We start from the raw sequence: 15,464 nt of genomic DNA on the forward strand, positions 1-15,464 counted from the left end.
ATGACCTACCACATACATTGAAATCTGTCTCTCATCTAACTGTGTATATCGTCATATCTCCCACCCTGACTGGAAAGTATGCACATAAACAGGAGTCCCATAATTCCAACAGCAGAGGAAATCTTTTATTCAATCACCGTGTCTGCGGGGAGTTCTCATCAGCAACCTCTTGATGGTTTAATGACCCTCTCACTAAACATCGTATTAAATAACTCCCAATCGCTCCTCTGTGATATCATTAGATGACCGCTGTACGATGAATTGATCCAAATTCCTAAAAAGCGCTTCATGGAAAGGGTACACGGAGGGGACTGGCAGGACATGAAGGCTTTTTTTTCTTGTCTGTTATCAATTTGATTGTTGCCTCGGTTGTATTCTCTGCAGTCCACTCCTGAATTTCGTTTGTTGCATTACTCGTGGGTCTCTGCATAGCTCCGCACCTACATGCGCACGTCTGGTGTGGCGTGCCGTGTCGTAACGATGACGTGAGCTCATGTCAGTGTGTCAGAACCTCCCCTGGCTTCAGACTGAGATACTTAATTGCTTTCTCATTTTTTTGTATCTGACAAATTAGGCCCGCACTCCTTCCTGACATTCACACACACACCTGGCTTCCTTTTGTTCTCTTTTCCTGCGCTCTCTCTTTCTCTCTCTGTCTCATTACTCTGTGTCTGTCTTTCTCTCCCTCATTGCCTTTCTCTTGTCTTTCTGCAAAGGGGGATTGGTTTGTATTGAGGCTAATCCACTTATACTAAATGTATCTCATCAACCACTAAGACCCCACGGATTCCATAGGCGCCTCCCTGTTTGCCCTGTTGTTGTCTGTGTCTGATGGCATTCGTGTTGTGTGTGTGTGCGCGTGCGTGCGTGTGTGTGTGTGTGTGTGAAAGAGAGACAGAGAGAGCAAGGAGTTACACTAATAGAGCATGTCTGTATTGTGAGGCATCTGTGAGTGTGTTGTAATGCTGTTATTGTTCTGTCCCTGCCATCAAGTGTCCACATAGGGCAGCTCCTGGTATTAATGTCCCACGGAGGAAAAGTAAGGGCTCAGCAGAAAACTGTTGGCTCTTCACAGAAGCAGGGAGTACAATGTAGGCCTGTGTACGTGTGCGTGTTTGCCAGGGAAGAAGAAAGCCGGCCAGGAGAGGAGGAGTTTTTTTTTTTTTTTTTTTTTTTTTTTTAACAGTATAGTCTTGCAAGGAGATCATTGACACTCCACACCAGGAAAGAAAGGTGAACTGAGACAGAGAAAGAGACACGATAGAGTGAGCCGAGGAAGAGGATTTTGTGCTAAGAGAAGAATTGCGGTAGGCCGTCTGGCTGACGCAACATGCACCTACATGCACACAAAACACAACGTCCACACACATAGGCAGCCAGTGCGTGAGCAGGCAGCTTGCCCGGTAGGATTTGAGTGAGTTTTTTTTAGCCTGACGGGGCGAGTGTGACCTCACGCGTGGCCTGGTGGGTAAGTCTCTCAAAGCTCTGGTAAACACTGCAGTAATCTGAGGAGGGGGGAGGGGGACGGGGAGGCAGAGAGGGAAAAGAAGGAAATGAAAGAAGGAAGGAAGTGAGGGAGGATGGGAGGTCAGGGATTGATTGTAGGTAGCTGGCTGTGGGATAGTCCTGCCTACAGGCAGTTGAGGGGCAGTTGCGAGTGGGCAGCAGGGCACACAATACCCACGCACAAAAACACCTGATTCTCACCCCTGAAAATCAAGAGTCATTAATGCTACTGTTCAGGCATCTACTTTTTAGCGGTTTGCTTTGCCAATTTTATACATTTATAACTGATGTTTATAAATGCAGCTTTTTTAGGGACTGAAGACGAGGAAGATGAAAATGAGTAATTAAAAATTCACCCAAAGAGCAAGATGCATCGAAATCAAAATATCATGAAAAGCTACTAAATGATTTGAATTTGTCCAAAACTACCCAATGAACTAAAGTCAAATCACTCAAAAGAACCGATCAAATGAAATCACATAGAAATTCTGTAAATGAGTATATTAGTAGATAAGCTTTAAATGGCATATTGCACAAAGTAGAAAAAATGTAACTTTATGCAAACAAGGGTGAAATTCAAACTCCGTAGAGATTTGCTGAAAAACCAACAAAGGGAAAAAAATGACGTAGTGGTGGGACAGAGCGTTTAGTCTTTACTTGCTGTTGATCTGCGGAGGAGATTATTGCAGTAGTTTGGAAGATCCCAAGATTGCAGACACAATCAGAAACGAAGTGCATCATGGAACAAAGCCACATATTATATAATTGTCTGATAATGTCGAAGGTTGCGTAAAAAGCAGTTTTTTTTTTTTTGCAAACAAGCAAGGTCCTCGCTAGCTTGCAAGCATTTATTACACCCACAATGCCGAGCGAGAAGTGGCAGAGGCAATGTTGTGCATTTTGTTCGCTTCTGGTGTGTCTTCACCATTAGTGTGATGCGAGTGTCAGTGCTCAGTTGAATCGCTGCTAATTGGTGAACTGAATGAATGACGTTTTTATTTTGTTGTTGATGAGTGAAGTGACTGGAATGTGGATGGCTGCTGCATTGTCTGCTGCAACACTGCGTGTATGTGTGTGTGTGAGAGAGAGAGAGAGAGAGTCAGAGTGTGACAGACTATCCACTTTAATGCGCTGCCCTAATACTTTTCCTCCTCAAGGGCTGTTTTGTCCTACAGTATGGACCTGGAGCTGGGGCTGTATGCTTGTCCCATGTTCTGCTACTCTGCAATATAATAACGTTATATATTGCTAATCAATTAACTACATTTCCACTTCAGTTCACTTGGTTCCTTGCTCACCTCCTGTCCAAAGTGTCTCTTTAGTATTAATACTAAAGCACTCAGGTTCAGCAGTTGTCCCCCCTGAGAGTAGCCTAAATCCAGAGCTCTGAATTGGTGCCCCAATCTCAAATTGATCAGTCATTTAAACGGGGCTGGTGTTGCACTAATTGATGGCTATTCTTCCACGGTCGGAGAAGTGGTTGACTAATCAGAGCTTTGTAAATCAGGATTAAGAATGGGGATGTCATCTTCATATATAGGTAGCTAACTACCTACATCCATGAAAAGTGGCGACAAGCATCATAAGTTGACTTACTGAAGTAACAACTCTTTAATCAACTTATTTCTTTGATCATCGTGAGAATGTTGCAACCACTGCTGCAACCTCGGTGTCGACTGAAAACGACGCCAACGGGACGGATATGTCACTTATTACTTATTGTTTAGAGCAAAACAAAATGACCCTCCTCCCTAACAAGAATTCAGCCAACATGAACATGAAGTGAAATTAAATGGCGGTTCAGTGTGATTATCAGGCTACGTTGAATGTGTTTCCTGCCACTGATCAAAAAGTAACTCTAGTGAACAGCGAGTGCTTCACACGGTGACCATAATGGCAACAGTTTGTGCATTTACGTTACACTGTGAAAACCCCATTTCTTACTAGGTGGACAGTTGGATGAGTACACATACTGTGTAATTTAAATGAGCATTTTGATATGTTCAACATATCTTAGTGACAGATGGGTGGGTGGAACCTTTCTCCCAATGAGTCAGATACGTTACAGATATTTAGGGAGGCGCTGTCAGTAGAACTGATAACATTTGTGTGAGACATTATTGTCTAGAGTGGTTATAATCTATCTAGGGAAGGCAGTTTGCCGAAACGTTGATCTTCATCTGTTAAAATAAATTCATGTGAGTCATGAGTGTTCAGCTTTTCCACTCCACCTCACTAGAAAAGGTCTTCATGTTCCCTTAATTTCTCTAATATTACTAAAGCTGAAATAATGTCTCTCTTGGCTCCTTGGATGCTGTTGTTCAGTAACAGTCTAAGGAAGATACTAGAGTATTTTAGCAGAGGAAAATATGAAAATAAATACCTCTACCTGTTATCAAAAATTTCCTGTGTAAGTATTTGGGGTCGGTGGGTGTTACTTCTACATAAACCATTGACAAATACATCCTGAAATGTGTTAATATAGTCAATCTTTGCGCAGACTGTCATCTTAGTGTGATAAGACTAGCCATATTCCTATTGGGCAAGTTATCTGACTTAAATATTTTTTGATTACCACCCATAACGTATTTGTAGTTTGGTCAGATTCTTGGTCTTGTTTACGCATTCTTTGGTTAGATGTTTCCTGATTTAAATGATAATTTAGTTAATTTTAGACTGCATTTTATTGCGGAAAAGCTCTTGTACAGCTGCTTTCTGTTATGACAAAATGGATCACTGATGTATTTGAGTAGAAGTTACATTTATTTCATTAAATAGAAAAAATGGTTCAGTACTGAGGCATTTTTTCTTTCAATGTGACATATCAAGAAGTATAATTCTGGTATTTGTTAAAAAGGCAACAAGAAATCAATTAGTCAATCGACAGAAAATTAATCTGCAACTGTTTTGATAATTGAATAATCGTGTTAGTCATTGTTAAAGTAAAAAATGCTAAACATTAGCTGGTCTCAGCTTCTGAAATGTGATTTAATGATTTTCTTTGTCATACAACTGATTATCTTTGGATTTTAGACTTTTGGTTGGACAAATCAAGACATGATGTCAACTTTGACACCCATGTTTCACTATTTTCTAGACATTTTATAGACGAGGAGTAATTAATTAACCGAGAAAATAGATTAATCAATAATGAAAAAAATCGGTATATTTGTACTTCAACTAGACTATCGTATGGGAAGATATCAAGTTCAACACTACTGCAGTGAGCGCGTGAAAGCAGACGGTATATAGCCAACTCTAGAAAATATCCTCATCCTCAAAATACTGTTACATTATCGATATCGAGATACTCAAAAATAAAGTATTTGATTTTGTCAGTACTTCCTGTTTCCAGTTTGGATGTAAACGTGCCCGAAACAGATTGAACTGGATACACGAGCTTTCAGTCAGATTGTCAGTGACGTAAGATAGCTGTAGGCCCGCCCCATGGCAAAGCAGATGGCCAATTAGAGAGCAGCAGGAAGTGCCAGTAATTGCCCTCCAGCCCTCTCTTTCCTGTCTTCTTCTACCACACACTCTCGCACCAACAAATAAGGAGATTGAATGAATTAGTGAGTGCTGCAGTGACACTGCACCAGGGTAGACGGCTATACACAAACACACGCACACACACACACACACACACACACACACACCGGGGAGCTGTGATCCTCTTCTAGCAAATGGACGTTCCGTGTAATCCTCCCTCCTTCTCTCTGTCTGTCTCTGTCCTGCGTCACTGGTGTAATTAGAAGGAGGTTCAGGTCTCCCTTATTCTCCGTTTTCGCTCAAATGAGGGAAATCTATACCTGCAGGGAGATGAAGAAGAAAGGCCCTGTTCACACCTGGCTTTAAAATGCGTCTTGGGTGATCCAATCACAAGTGGACAGCTCTAAGTACAGGTGTGAACGCACCCAAGACGCATCGAAAACGCATCGGGATCCGATCGCTCACGCCTCAATTCCACCAGGCGCGACGTTTCGGCTGCGACGCAGTTTTGTCGTGCCCTCCGCATGGCGTCATACCCTACTGGGAACGTTTCAGAAGCGATGCCTGTACCATGCAACACACCTGGACTCACGAGATTACACGAGAATTGCAAGATCATGTGATAATCTGTAACAACCATGAATATATAAAGAGAAAAACAACCAAACAAAAGGTTACTTTGCCTGCCCGACGTTAACTGTCAACCGTCAACTGTTGCTGTTGATTTGGTCATTTTTCCTTGATTTTTGTGCTTCCACCATGTCATATGAAATCTTATGATTTTCCACTTCCAAGATGAACCTTTTGTTGTCCATGGTGTCACATATCCTCTGACCGGTTGACTCCTTGCCTGGTGCCACCGGTTATGACGTAATGTTGATGTAGTGATGTGATATACATTCAGGAGTCTGCACAGGGTGTTTTATTTTATTTTATAAATTGACGGGATGCTCTATGCCTTTCCTGCGTCTGACCTCCTGTCTGGCTCAATCTGCTCTCAAAAATAGACTAGGTGCATATTTTTAGCGTAGCAGAGCAGAGAGCCGCTTCTTGGGACACTTCTGAAATGCATGTTAAAGTGCGAAACAACAAGAAGAAGCCACAACAACAGTCCAAATGGATTCTTGTGAATGAAGTACACGCGAAACACGCTGTCTGATTTCTATTTGGGCCAAAGAGTTTTTTGATTTTGCCCCTGCGCCAAGGTCTTTGCAAACTTCTTTCAATTTCCGGCAGACTAGGCACAGGAAGTGCATTGCTGCCTCGCGCCGGTTAAAAACAACAACGCATTTGGTCTTTGCAAATGGAAATAACGTACGTGATCAGATCACCTAAGACACATGTTCATGCCAGGTGTGAACAGGACCATAGATGTGGAGAGTAGGGTTGGGCCGATGTAAAAAAAAAAATTCAAACCGGTTTGATATGAATCCAAATACCAGACCGCACTGATAATACTGAATTTTACCACTTTTTGTCACATGTGACTCAGCCACTTCAGAGTGGAACATAATGAGAATGCAGCGTCAGGACAACTGAGTGACACATCATTTTTTATTTCTCACAACCATTCAACTTAACTTTTCTTCTTGTGTTAGGGTGCTGTGTGTCGCTTTTTGGCTGTTAAACCAGAAACACCGTGGTTACGCACAGCTATGCTATGCTAACGATGCGAGCCATGCTAACGAGCCACTAGCTGCCGTGCAGGCTGGTATCCGCAGGTTGTTTTCAAAACACAACCTGCTCTCAGACTGCTTGAAACTGTAAGCAGCTCGGCCGGGTTTATCTGGGTTATTGTGAGATCTGCACTGTTAGCTCAGGTCAGCCTCCCTCCTCCAGCTCATCTTTGGCATCCAGCTGGGTGGACAGCAGCAGCAGCCAGCCCTGTCAATGTCGGAGCCTCCATGTGAGGCGCTTAGATGTCTCATAATGACCAATGTTGGTTCTGTTGGCTCACATAAAATCAAACTGGTTTAAGCTCATACACTGGACCAGACCGGCAGAACTGGAAACCGATCCAACCCTAGTGGAGAGTTAAGCACCATGTTAGAGAACAGAAGGCAGACCATCAGAACAGCTAACTGCAGCTTTAAAACTAGACCAAGCTAGCAAGAAGTTAGACAAAATAAGACTAAGAAAAGGTAGATATGATGGTCGACGACTGCAGAGAGGCGGAGGAGGGATTGGTGGCTGTTATATTTTAAAGTGATGCTGCTTTTTATAGTAACGTCCTCTTATATTCTGCCTGTACATACTGCATTGCATTTGTAGAAGAACAGTTGGGTGAGGTGATAGTTGATTGCTCAGCAACAGCATGTGAATTTTATCTGAGGCTGTTGCTGCACTGGGGAAATGAATGCAAATCTTAGTGAGGCTCCCTCTGTGTGGTGCAATCGCCATCGAGCTCTGGGGTTGAGCTGACTTCACCACAACGATAACATACACTAACACACACTGGATCATCATACTTCAGTTTCACCATGTGACCTCTGACCTCAGCCGCATGGCTGTGGTATGATTGTGCCCGCGCCCTCTTAGTGATGGGTGGGTGCAGTTAAATGTGTCATGTGGTTTACACACCCACATCTCATGCAAACACACACATACTGCTACAGGATTGAGTAAAATCCTCAAACAAGGATCTTGGGTTGGACATCTGTGTATGTGTGTGTGTGTGTGTGTGTGTGTGTTTGTGTGTGTGTGCGTGTGTGCGTATGTTCTCGCTACCATCCCCTCCCAACCAGAAGTGCAAACACTGCAATGTTTTATAACTGGGCTGTACACCAACCACCTTACACACATACACGCATGCACACTGAAACTCATGCATCCATTGCAACACACAGCCTCATTAATTTTCCCATACAGCTTAATTACCTTAAATAAAACCATACATGCAATCAGTAGAGCTCCGCTTAAATGCACCTTGTGACTATTATCTTTCAGAGGCAAACCCTGCTGCTTCAGCGTTTGTATTATTAATTTGTCGGCGCTATGGCCTAAAATATTTGCCCTCATGTACACAAAACTGATCTATATCTGTGATACAAATAACCTCATACCTATAAATGTTTGCGTTCACATGCCGCATCGCTCCACATAATTTGGCTTTATTTGTGACTGACGCACCAGTTCAAACTACCAAACTACAAAAGTGATAGCAATCAGCAAGTATTCACTCGTTGTGCATTAGTCTCACACACTTTTATTTTGGACAGAGAGAATTTTCACACATATGCCATACATAGGACATTGTAAAAGTGGACATGAGTCACACAGGAAGACAGTCTCCACTGACTGAAAAGGGTGTTTTAACAGTGGCGATGAGTGAACTGAAACCTCTGGTAGCCTCATTAAAAACAAACATTATGAAGGCTGCAACTAACGATTATTTTCAATGTTGATTCATTGTTTTATCTATAAAATGTCAGAAAATAATGACAAACGCCTGTTCTAATCTCCCAAAGTCAAAGGTGACTGCTTTTAAATGTATTATTTTGTCTGATCGACTGTCCAAAACACAAAGATATTCAGTTTACCATCAGATATGACAAAGAAAATAATAAAAAGCTGAATCCAGCATTTTTTTGCCTCTTGTGACAATGATGAAATGATGGAATGCCAAACTGTCGAATAATCAATTTAAGAGTTCCAGCTTTAAACATTTAGAGTTTGAATTTCTCCAAATTGCAACATATTGGGCTTTTGGCCTACTGGGTAAGACACATACCATATATGTGTCTATGCTGCATGTCCTACCCTGTCTGTCTCTCTACTATCACTGTTAAAGATGAAATACCTAATACATAATATAAAACGTACTGCAGGAATATTTTAGTGATCAGCTTTTTTATATAACTGTACCACAGGAATATGGAATTATTAGTAGTATATATTTGTTTCAGATATTATGTCCGCCCTCTACAGCAGTGATAGTTTGCTAAAGGTGGAGTTATATGTTTATCTTGTCGAGCAGTGTTTTGACGGTGTCATGATGTGATATAACTTGTCTAAACTGTGCACTTTTTTTTTTTTTTTCCTTCTCAGACCATCAGAAGCTGGAGAGAGAGGCTCGTATCTGCCGTCTCCTGAAGCATCCCAACATAGGTGAGTTGCTGTGCCATGTGATCAAATGTATGATGTGTGGTTCTGTATTGTCGCTCGTGCTTAAAGCATAAAATTCTTCACTGATATGGCAACATTGGTGCAGGCATAAAATTATTTTTTATTTTATTATTATATAAAATGAATTGTGTAGCACTTTTCATACAGTAGTTGTAACTCAAGGTGCTGTACACATAAGAAAAACATTTAAAATATTTAAAGTACATATCACCAGATTGTGGGTGTAGACTTTATGATTCTGTAAGACGGGTTGAGTTCAGATGTATATGTTTATATGTTTTATTTATGGTTTCACTTAACCACAACCCATAAGATAGTTTTAATGCAGTAACTATATCAAGTTAATCATTAATGCTGGGTGTAAAACACCCCAATACAGTGTGTTTCATGTGTGTAAAGTTTGCATTGGCAAATGTATCCGACGCGTGTAACATGCAAAAATTGACAGGAAGTTACGCTGGCAACGGCGCACAGATCCTCTCTTCTCAAATATTTGGATAAACTGACCACATACTTTGACTCTAAATGGCTTTCTCGCCTGCGCAATATTAAAACTTAATAAAATGACATTAACAGTCCTACAGCGAAAATTACATCAGCTTAATCTCCGCCATTGCTGTCAATTGATGCGAAATGCATTCTGGGATACTTGGCTTCGGCCCACCTTCGGCCAACCAGTGGTGTAACTTCGTCACTCAGTCAGTCAGTGACGGACAGACACAGTTATAGGGCTGGCCTCGCTGTTGCAGTCCAGCCAAATATATTTCTAGATTATGTCACTGGTTTTGTGTTAAACACGATACTGAAACACAAAATAAGCGATCGCAGTCAGAACGAGAGGTGACAGAAGGTTATCTTCCTCTCGCCGACTATGGTGAGAACAGATCTTCGCTCTCCTCGCTAAGTTTCTGTCAGACAGATTTGTGAAAAATGTCGACTGCTTCCTTGACTCTCGGCCATTCAGATGTCACAGCCTGTAATATTGTGTCATCTGTGGAAATTCATATCGCATTGATGATTAAAAAAATAAAATACATCGTGCAGCTCTAATGGAGATGTCCAGAGGAGATGGGTGTTAAAGGGCAGAGAGGGGGGAAAATGACAAAATCAATGACACCTTCCCACTGCGCTCCTTCTTATTTCTCTTTTCCTCATGTCCTAGTTTTCTGTTGGGCCCCCCAGGCACTCATTCGCCCCTCGCCTTCTTTCCCTGTTCTCTTCCCCACTCGGTATAGATTTTTCTCTCTTTCTTGTCCTTTCTCCTCTTTTTTGACACATTTTGGCATCGCCCGCATTCAAACTTTGGACAAAAGAGGGCACAAAAAAGAGACAGATGGAGAGACGAAAGCAGGAGGAGTAGGAGACAGATGGAGGGAGAGCGAGAAGATGGGAGGAGGAGGAAAGAGCAGTCGCTCTTGTTTCTTGCTGCAGGGCCATCCTACTTCATCTTATTATACAACTGATATTCATTTTACATAACGATAACTGTGGCTCCCCTGACACCAAACCTAAGCTGTATCTCAGGCCGTTGTTCTAACGCCTGGCCCCTGCTGCCTGGATCCTGCTTCGTCATTCTGTAGCTGTTTAGTTAAGTCGACAGTAGAGCTGTGATGGTTACCGCTTCACCGCAGTATCGTGGTATTATGGTGCCTACTGCATTGAGTTCATTACTGTAATCACTGCGGTATTTTTTCAGATAATATTACTGGTAGCAAGAGTTTTCTTTGCAAACATTACATTTCCTAGCCTGGTCTTAAACCTCTGAATTGCTGCCCACGTCTGCATGTTTTGGTTTTTAATCAAGAGATTCACATAGGTCTTGTATCGTGCTGTTTGACAACTGTTTCCCTTGTTGGAAAAACAACCAAACCAATCAGAGGTTTGTAGGAAGGTTTAAAAATGAGGAAATCATCTTTCTGTGTCAAACTCAAAAAATAGTAACAGAAAAAATTGTCACAAAAATGCAGCCATGCAAGATTTTTTTTTTGTAAATAACGTGAGAAACAGTAAGTGCTCGCCAGTCACAGCTTCTGTGTCAACTGAAAATGATGTAAAAATGACACATACATCAGTAACTACAGATTGTAGTGCTCTGCTGTAAAAATTTGTATTACAGTATTTTTTAAGATTCAGGCAGCTTCACAGTGTAGCACTTTTTTTTTTTTTTTTTTTTTTTTTTGCATGACTGGGCCTTTATATGAGTTTATATTGGTGTATTTCCTGTCAGCAGAACATAGAATTTACATGAATTGCTTCTAAAGTTTGTGTCTGAGTCTGAATGAAAGTAAATACAGGAACTAGCCGTCTGTAGCAGCACTACGGCTAACCGCATAGAGATTTTAATCTATAGCCGGGGCAGTTTGCCGGCTAACCAAACCACCCACATATTCATCTGCGCATGTTGGTTTATTTACGTGTATTAGGCTGACTTTCACCATGATTATAAACTAAAAAAAACTAAGTGCGATGACAGATTATCCTGTGGACTATTATGAGGACGATCGTGAGCCGTTTCACTTTGAATGGCCAAGCGTGTTTATTTGACCTGGAGTATACAGAGAGGAGATCAAATAAGTGAAAGAAGAAAAAAACAAAGAATGGAGGCAGAGAGGCAACAGGACCATCAGGAAAAACAACATACTATAACGGTTACCTCAGAAAAACTGCCGGTGTTACTTCAGTCACTACTCTCCCGAAGATTTAAGAGGAAAACTTCTCCTGCAGTCGGACCTGTCGCTGCCAGACTCGGAAAATCTAGAAGTGTCCACAGATGAGAGTAATCCCAGCTGTGTAACTACTACACGTGGATTCACAGCATTTATCAACATTGTCGTCCTGGAGATTGTTTCACTTCCACACAATCAACTGGAAGAAAAGAGCGAGGCCAGCTGGATCAAATGTTCAGCTCCACATGGTAAGAAAAATGTGATTACAACACCCAACTGTGTGAAGAATTACAGTATGTAAGTCTATCATCCAGCAGTTGTCCATGAAAACTGCTCAGCGTGTAGCTCGTCATTTTATCTTTGCCATTTGGAAACTCGCAGACATGAACCGTTTTATTTAATCCGCTAAGTTACTGCTTCTCTAACACGAACAGACGCCGAACCATCCACAGCCTCAGACGTAAACAAACCGACGTGCAAACTGCCCCAGATGAAGTTCCATATGCAGTTAGCCATAATGCTGCTACATGTGGCTGGTCCCTGTGTTTACTGCCTAGATAAATATCCCTACATTAATATTTTGGACACTTTTTTCTCAGTGAATACATTTGAATATTGCAGGAAGGACTGGTAAAAGAAGAAACAGCCATAATGAGTTGATTGATGAAGGTTTGCATGTAACAGGCATTCGCAGGAACATAAAACCTCCAGTACGTCACTAAGGTTCCTCTCGTATGGAATATCGCTCATGTCATGTGCCGCATCATAAACCACAATCCCCGCCGCTCACAAGTTGGCCGCAGCGCCGCTACGCCGAACTGTATAGAAATTTGTCATATTAGGGGTGTTTTTGTTTTAAAGATGAATTTTGAAAAACTACTTGTCCCCGAGTAAAACTCCCAGCACCATCACTCAGTTTCAGTAATCATAGCATGTGTGTGTGAGGGTTTTAATTAAATGGTGGTTAACCACCTAACCACTGGCTGCGCTGTCATATCACCATAGTGAGGGGAAAAAAATCAATACATCACAGCCATAATTGATAGTGATTTCTCCAATTCTGCCTTGGTTCATTTCTCTCTTCAGTTATTTTTATTTTTTCTTTGTTCTAGCCTTCATTTATGGGGCGTTTTTTAACCGTCAACAACTACAATTTCTTATTTCTGTTAACCGTGACTCCAGTATTTACATATATCTCTGTCTCACTGCTCACCGTCTCTCTTGCAGTGAGACTCCATGACAGCATTTCAGAGGAAGGTTTTCATTACCTAGTCTTTGACCTGTGAGTATATTCTGTGTACACACACACACACACATACACACATACACACGCTGTGACATTTTATCCATGTGCGTGACTGCAGTTTGTTTGTGTATGCTAACAACTTCTCTCTCTCTCTCTGACCTCTCTCTCTCTGTCTGCTCCTTTCTTTCCTTCTTTCTTCCTTTCTTTCCTTCTTTCCATACTTCTCTCCGCCTCCCAGGGTGACAGGAGGAGAGCTTTTTGAAGATATTGTAGCCAGGGAGTACTACAGTGAGGCTGATGCCAGGTAAGCACCCCGTATGTCGCTAAAACATACATGCGCACACACTCTGCTGCAGACGTACAGAGTAACTCCATTAAATATATGAATCCTGGCTCTCATTCTTTGAGCATAAACACACACACAGTGGTGGATATAATTGGTTTGTTTATATTCTTGTCAGCAAATGCAACCCCCCCCCCCACCCCCACCGACAAGTGCATCAATATACTCGTCTCTCATTTGCCATCCTTGTACGTTTCACATGCATCACTCTCCATCCTCGCTCGACATTTAAGGAGCGCCGAAACTATTAGTTGATTACTCAAATCAGTCAATCGGCAGTCAATAAATCACCAACAATCTTGAGAATCAGTTGATCGATAGTGTCATTTATATGAAAAAATATTGGTTTTGCCTTCTCAAACGTGAAGATTTGCTGCTTTTCTCTGTTTTATTTCAAATCGAGTGTCTTTAAGATTCGGGTCGTTCACCGGACAAAACAAGAATTGAAGATGTCACCTTGGCCTCTGTGAAATTGTATCGGGCATTTTTCACTATTTCCTGACATTTTCTTGACATTGTGACATTTAAGCTTTCTCTTCTTCCTCGCTACTTCCTCCTTCTCCAGTTCCCGTTCTTTCTTCTTCTTTTTTTTTTTTTCCCTGTGGCTGTGTGGTGTGCAGCTTATGGAGTCTGTTGTACAATTGGATTAGGGGTCTTTGTCTGTTCATGCACACTGGGGGGGCTTTAGAAACACAGAAACCTCCCCCCCGCACACACACACACACACACACAGACGCACACAAACCAAGCCACGTGGATTAAGCCTCAGCCACACTTTCTCTAGCTTGGCCCGACCTTCGACCCATTAACCTTTTCCAGAGACGTGACAGGAACATGAGCCTGAAACGGTGGAATCATGGAGCCTGACACCACAGTGCGTAGGACATTAATAAGGTGGTTGGATACTGGCTTGTAGGAAAATTTTTTACAAGACCCATCATGAGCCAACACACTCACCAGGCTAGTGTGAAAACATTCTCACCGGCCAGAATTGAGAAATAATGGCAATGGTATTGATGGCAGCTGAATTGACGCCCCCATTATTAAAATTGCTACTGGGACAGAGATTTATTGACTCTGTGGTGTACGCCTCCCACACAAGTTCCTCAGTATTGATTGTTTAAACTACAGTGCCTGTATTATGCTTTTGAAAAGGAATAGTCATTGTATAGTAAACGTTTGTTATGCAACTTACAATTAAATTCAACATCCATTGGCTTCAAATGATTTTTCTCTTCTGTTTTTACATGCTTTTATGCATCCTAATAGATCTGTAACTGATTTTCATTATCAATGAATCTACTGATTATTTTCTCCATCTCATTTTTTTTTTATCTATAAAATTATAGAGTATAGATATGGAAAAACGCCCATAACAATTTAAAGAAGTCCAAAGTAACATCTTCATATTGCTTTTTGTCCGACCAACAGCTCAAAACCCAAAGATACTCATTTAACAATGATCTAAAACAGAGAAAAGCAGCAAATCCTCCCAATTAAGAAGCTGTAACTATGTGCTGTTTAAGCCACTTTCCAAGCAAAAATGCCAAATGAATAATTAATTAAAATAGTCGAACCAATTAATTTGTTTCAGCTCTTCATTTTTCATTTTAAAGGTTTGTTTTTTTTTACCCACGATGTGCATATATATACAAGTTGTCTGAAGCAGCATTTGGTCAATCCAACCTTTTAACAGCACTTAAAACGTGACAGAACAACAGTTCTAGTTTCATAGTGTTATAATTTTGTGAACAAGAGTGATACCAGGTTTTTCTTCCTGATAATAGCTTAAAAAAAAATGTTGTAATGAAATGCATCAGTTTTGTAACCAGACCATGCACACTGACAAATGATGTGTGTATGTGAAGTTTTCTGTGATGAAAGGGCAGCGACTGACACATCTTTCTTTCCGTTTGTCCCCTTTTCTCTCTCCATAGTCATTGCATTAGTCAGATCTTGGAGAGTGTCAATCATATCCACCAGCATGATATTGTGCACAGAGACCTCAAGGTGAGTGGCTGCCCGTTACCGTGACAACCACACACTCACACACCTCTGCTCGTGGCCATGGCAACACAGAGATGGCTCT

At 41.5% G+C, this 15,464-nt stretch overlaps 1 protein-coding gene across 17 annotated transcripts in view; it reads left to right on the top strand.

Moving 5' to 3' along the window:
- LOC122971069 (calcium/calmodulin-dependent protein kinase type II subunit gamma) overlaps positions 1-15,464 on the top strand; it is a 40,731-nt gene that overhangs the window by 2,747 nt on the left and 22,520 nt on the right. For all 17 annotated transcript variants that reach the window (XM_044337514.1, XM_044337519.1, XM_044337517.1 and 14 more), the window contains exons 3-6: positions 9,043-9,102; positions 13,014-13,068; positions 13,271-13,336; positions 15,313-15,385. In XM_044337514.1, the coding sequence (XP_044193449.1) occupies positions 9,043-9,102; positions 13,014-13,068; positions 13,271-13,336; positions 15,313-15,385 (254 nt within the window). The remainder of the gene's footprint in view (positions 1-9,042; positions 9,103-13,013; positions 13,069-13,270; positions 13,337-15,312; positions 15,386-15,464) is intronic.

This window comes from Thunnus albacares, chromosome 20, assembly GCF_914725855.1.
Source record: "Thunnus albacares chromosome 20, fThuAlb1.1, whole genome shotgun sequence".
In the NCBI taxonomy this organism is placed as follows: domain Eukaryota; kingdom Metazoa; phylum Chordata; class Actinopteri; order Scombriformes; family Scombridae; genus Thunnus; species Thunnus albacares.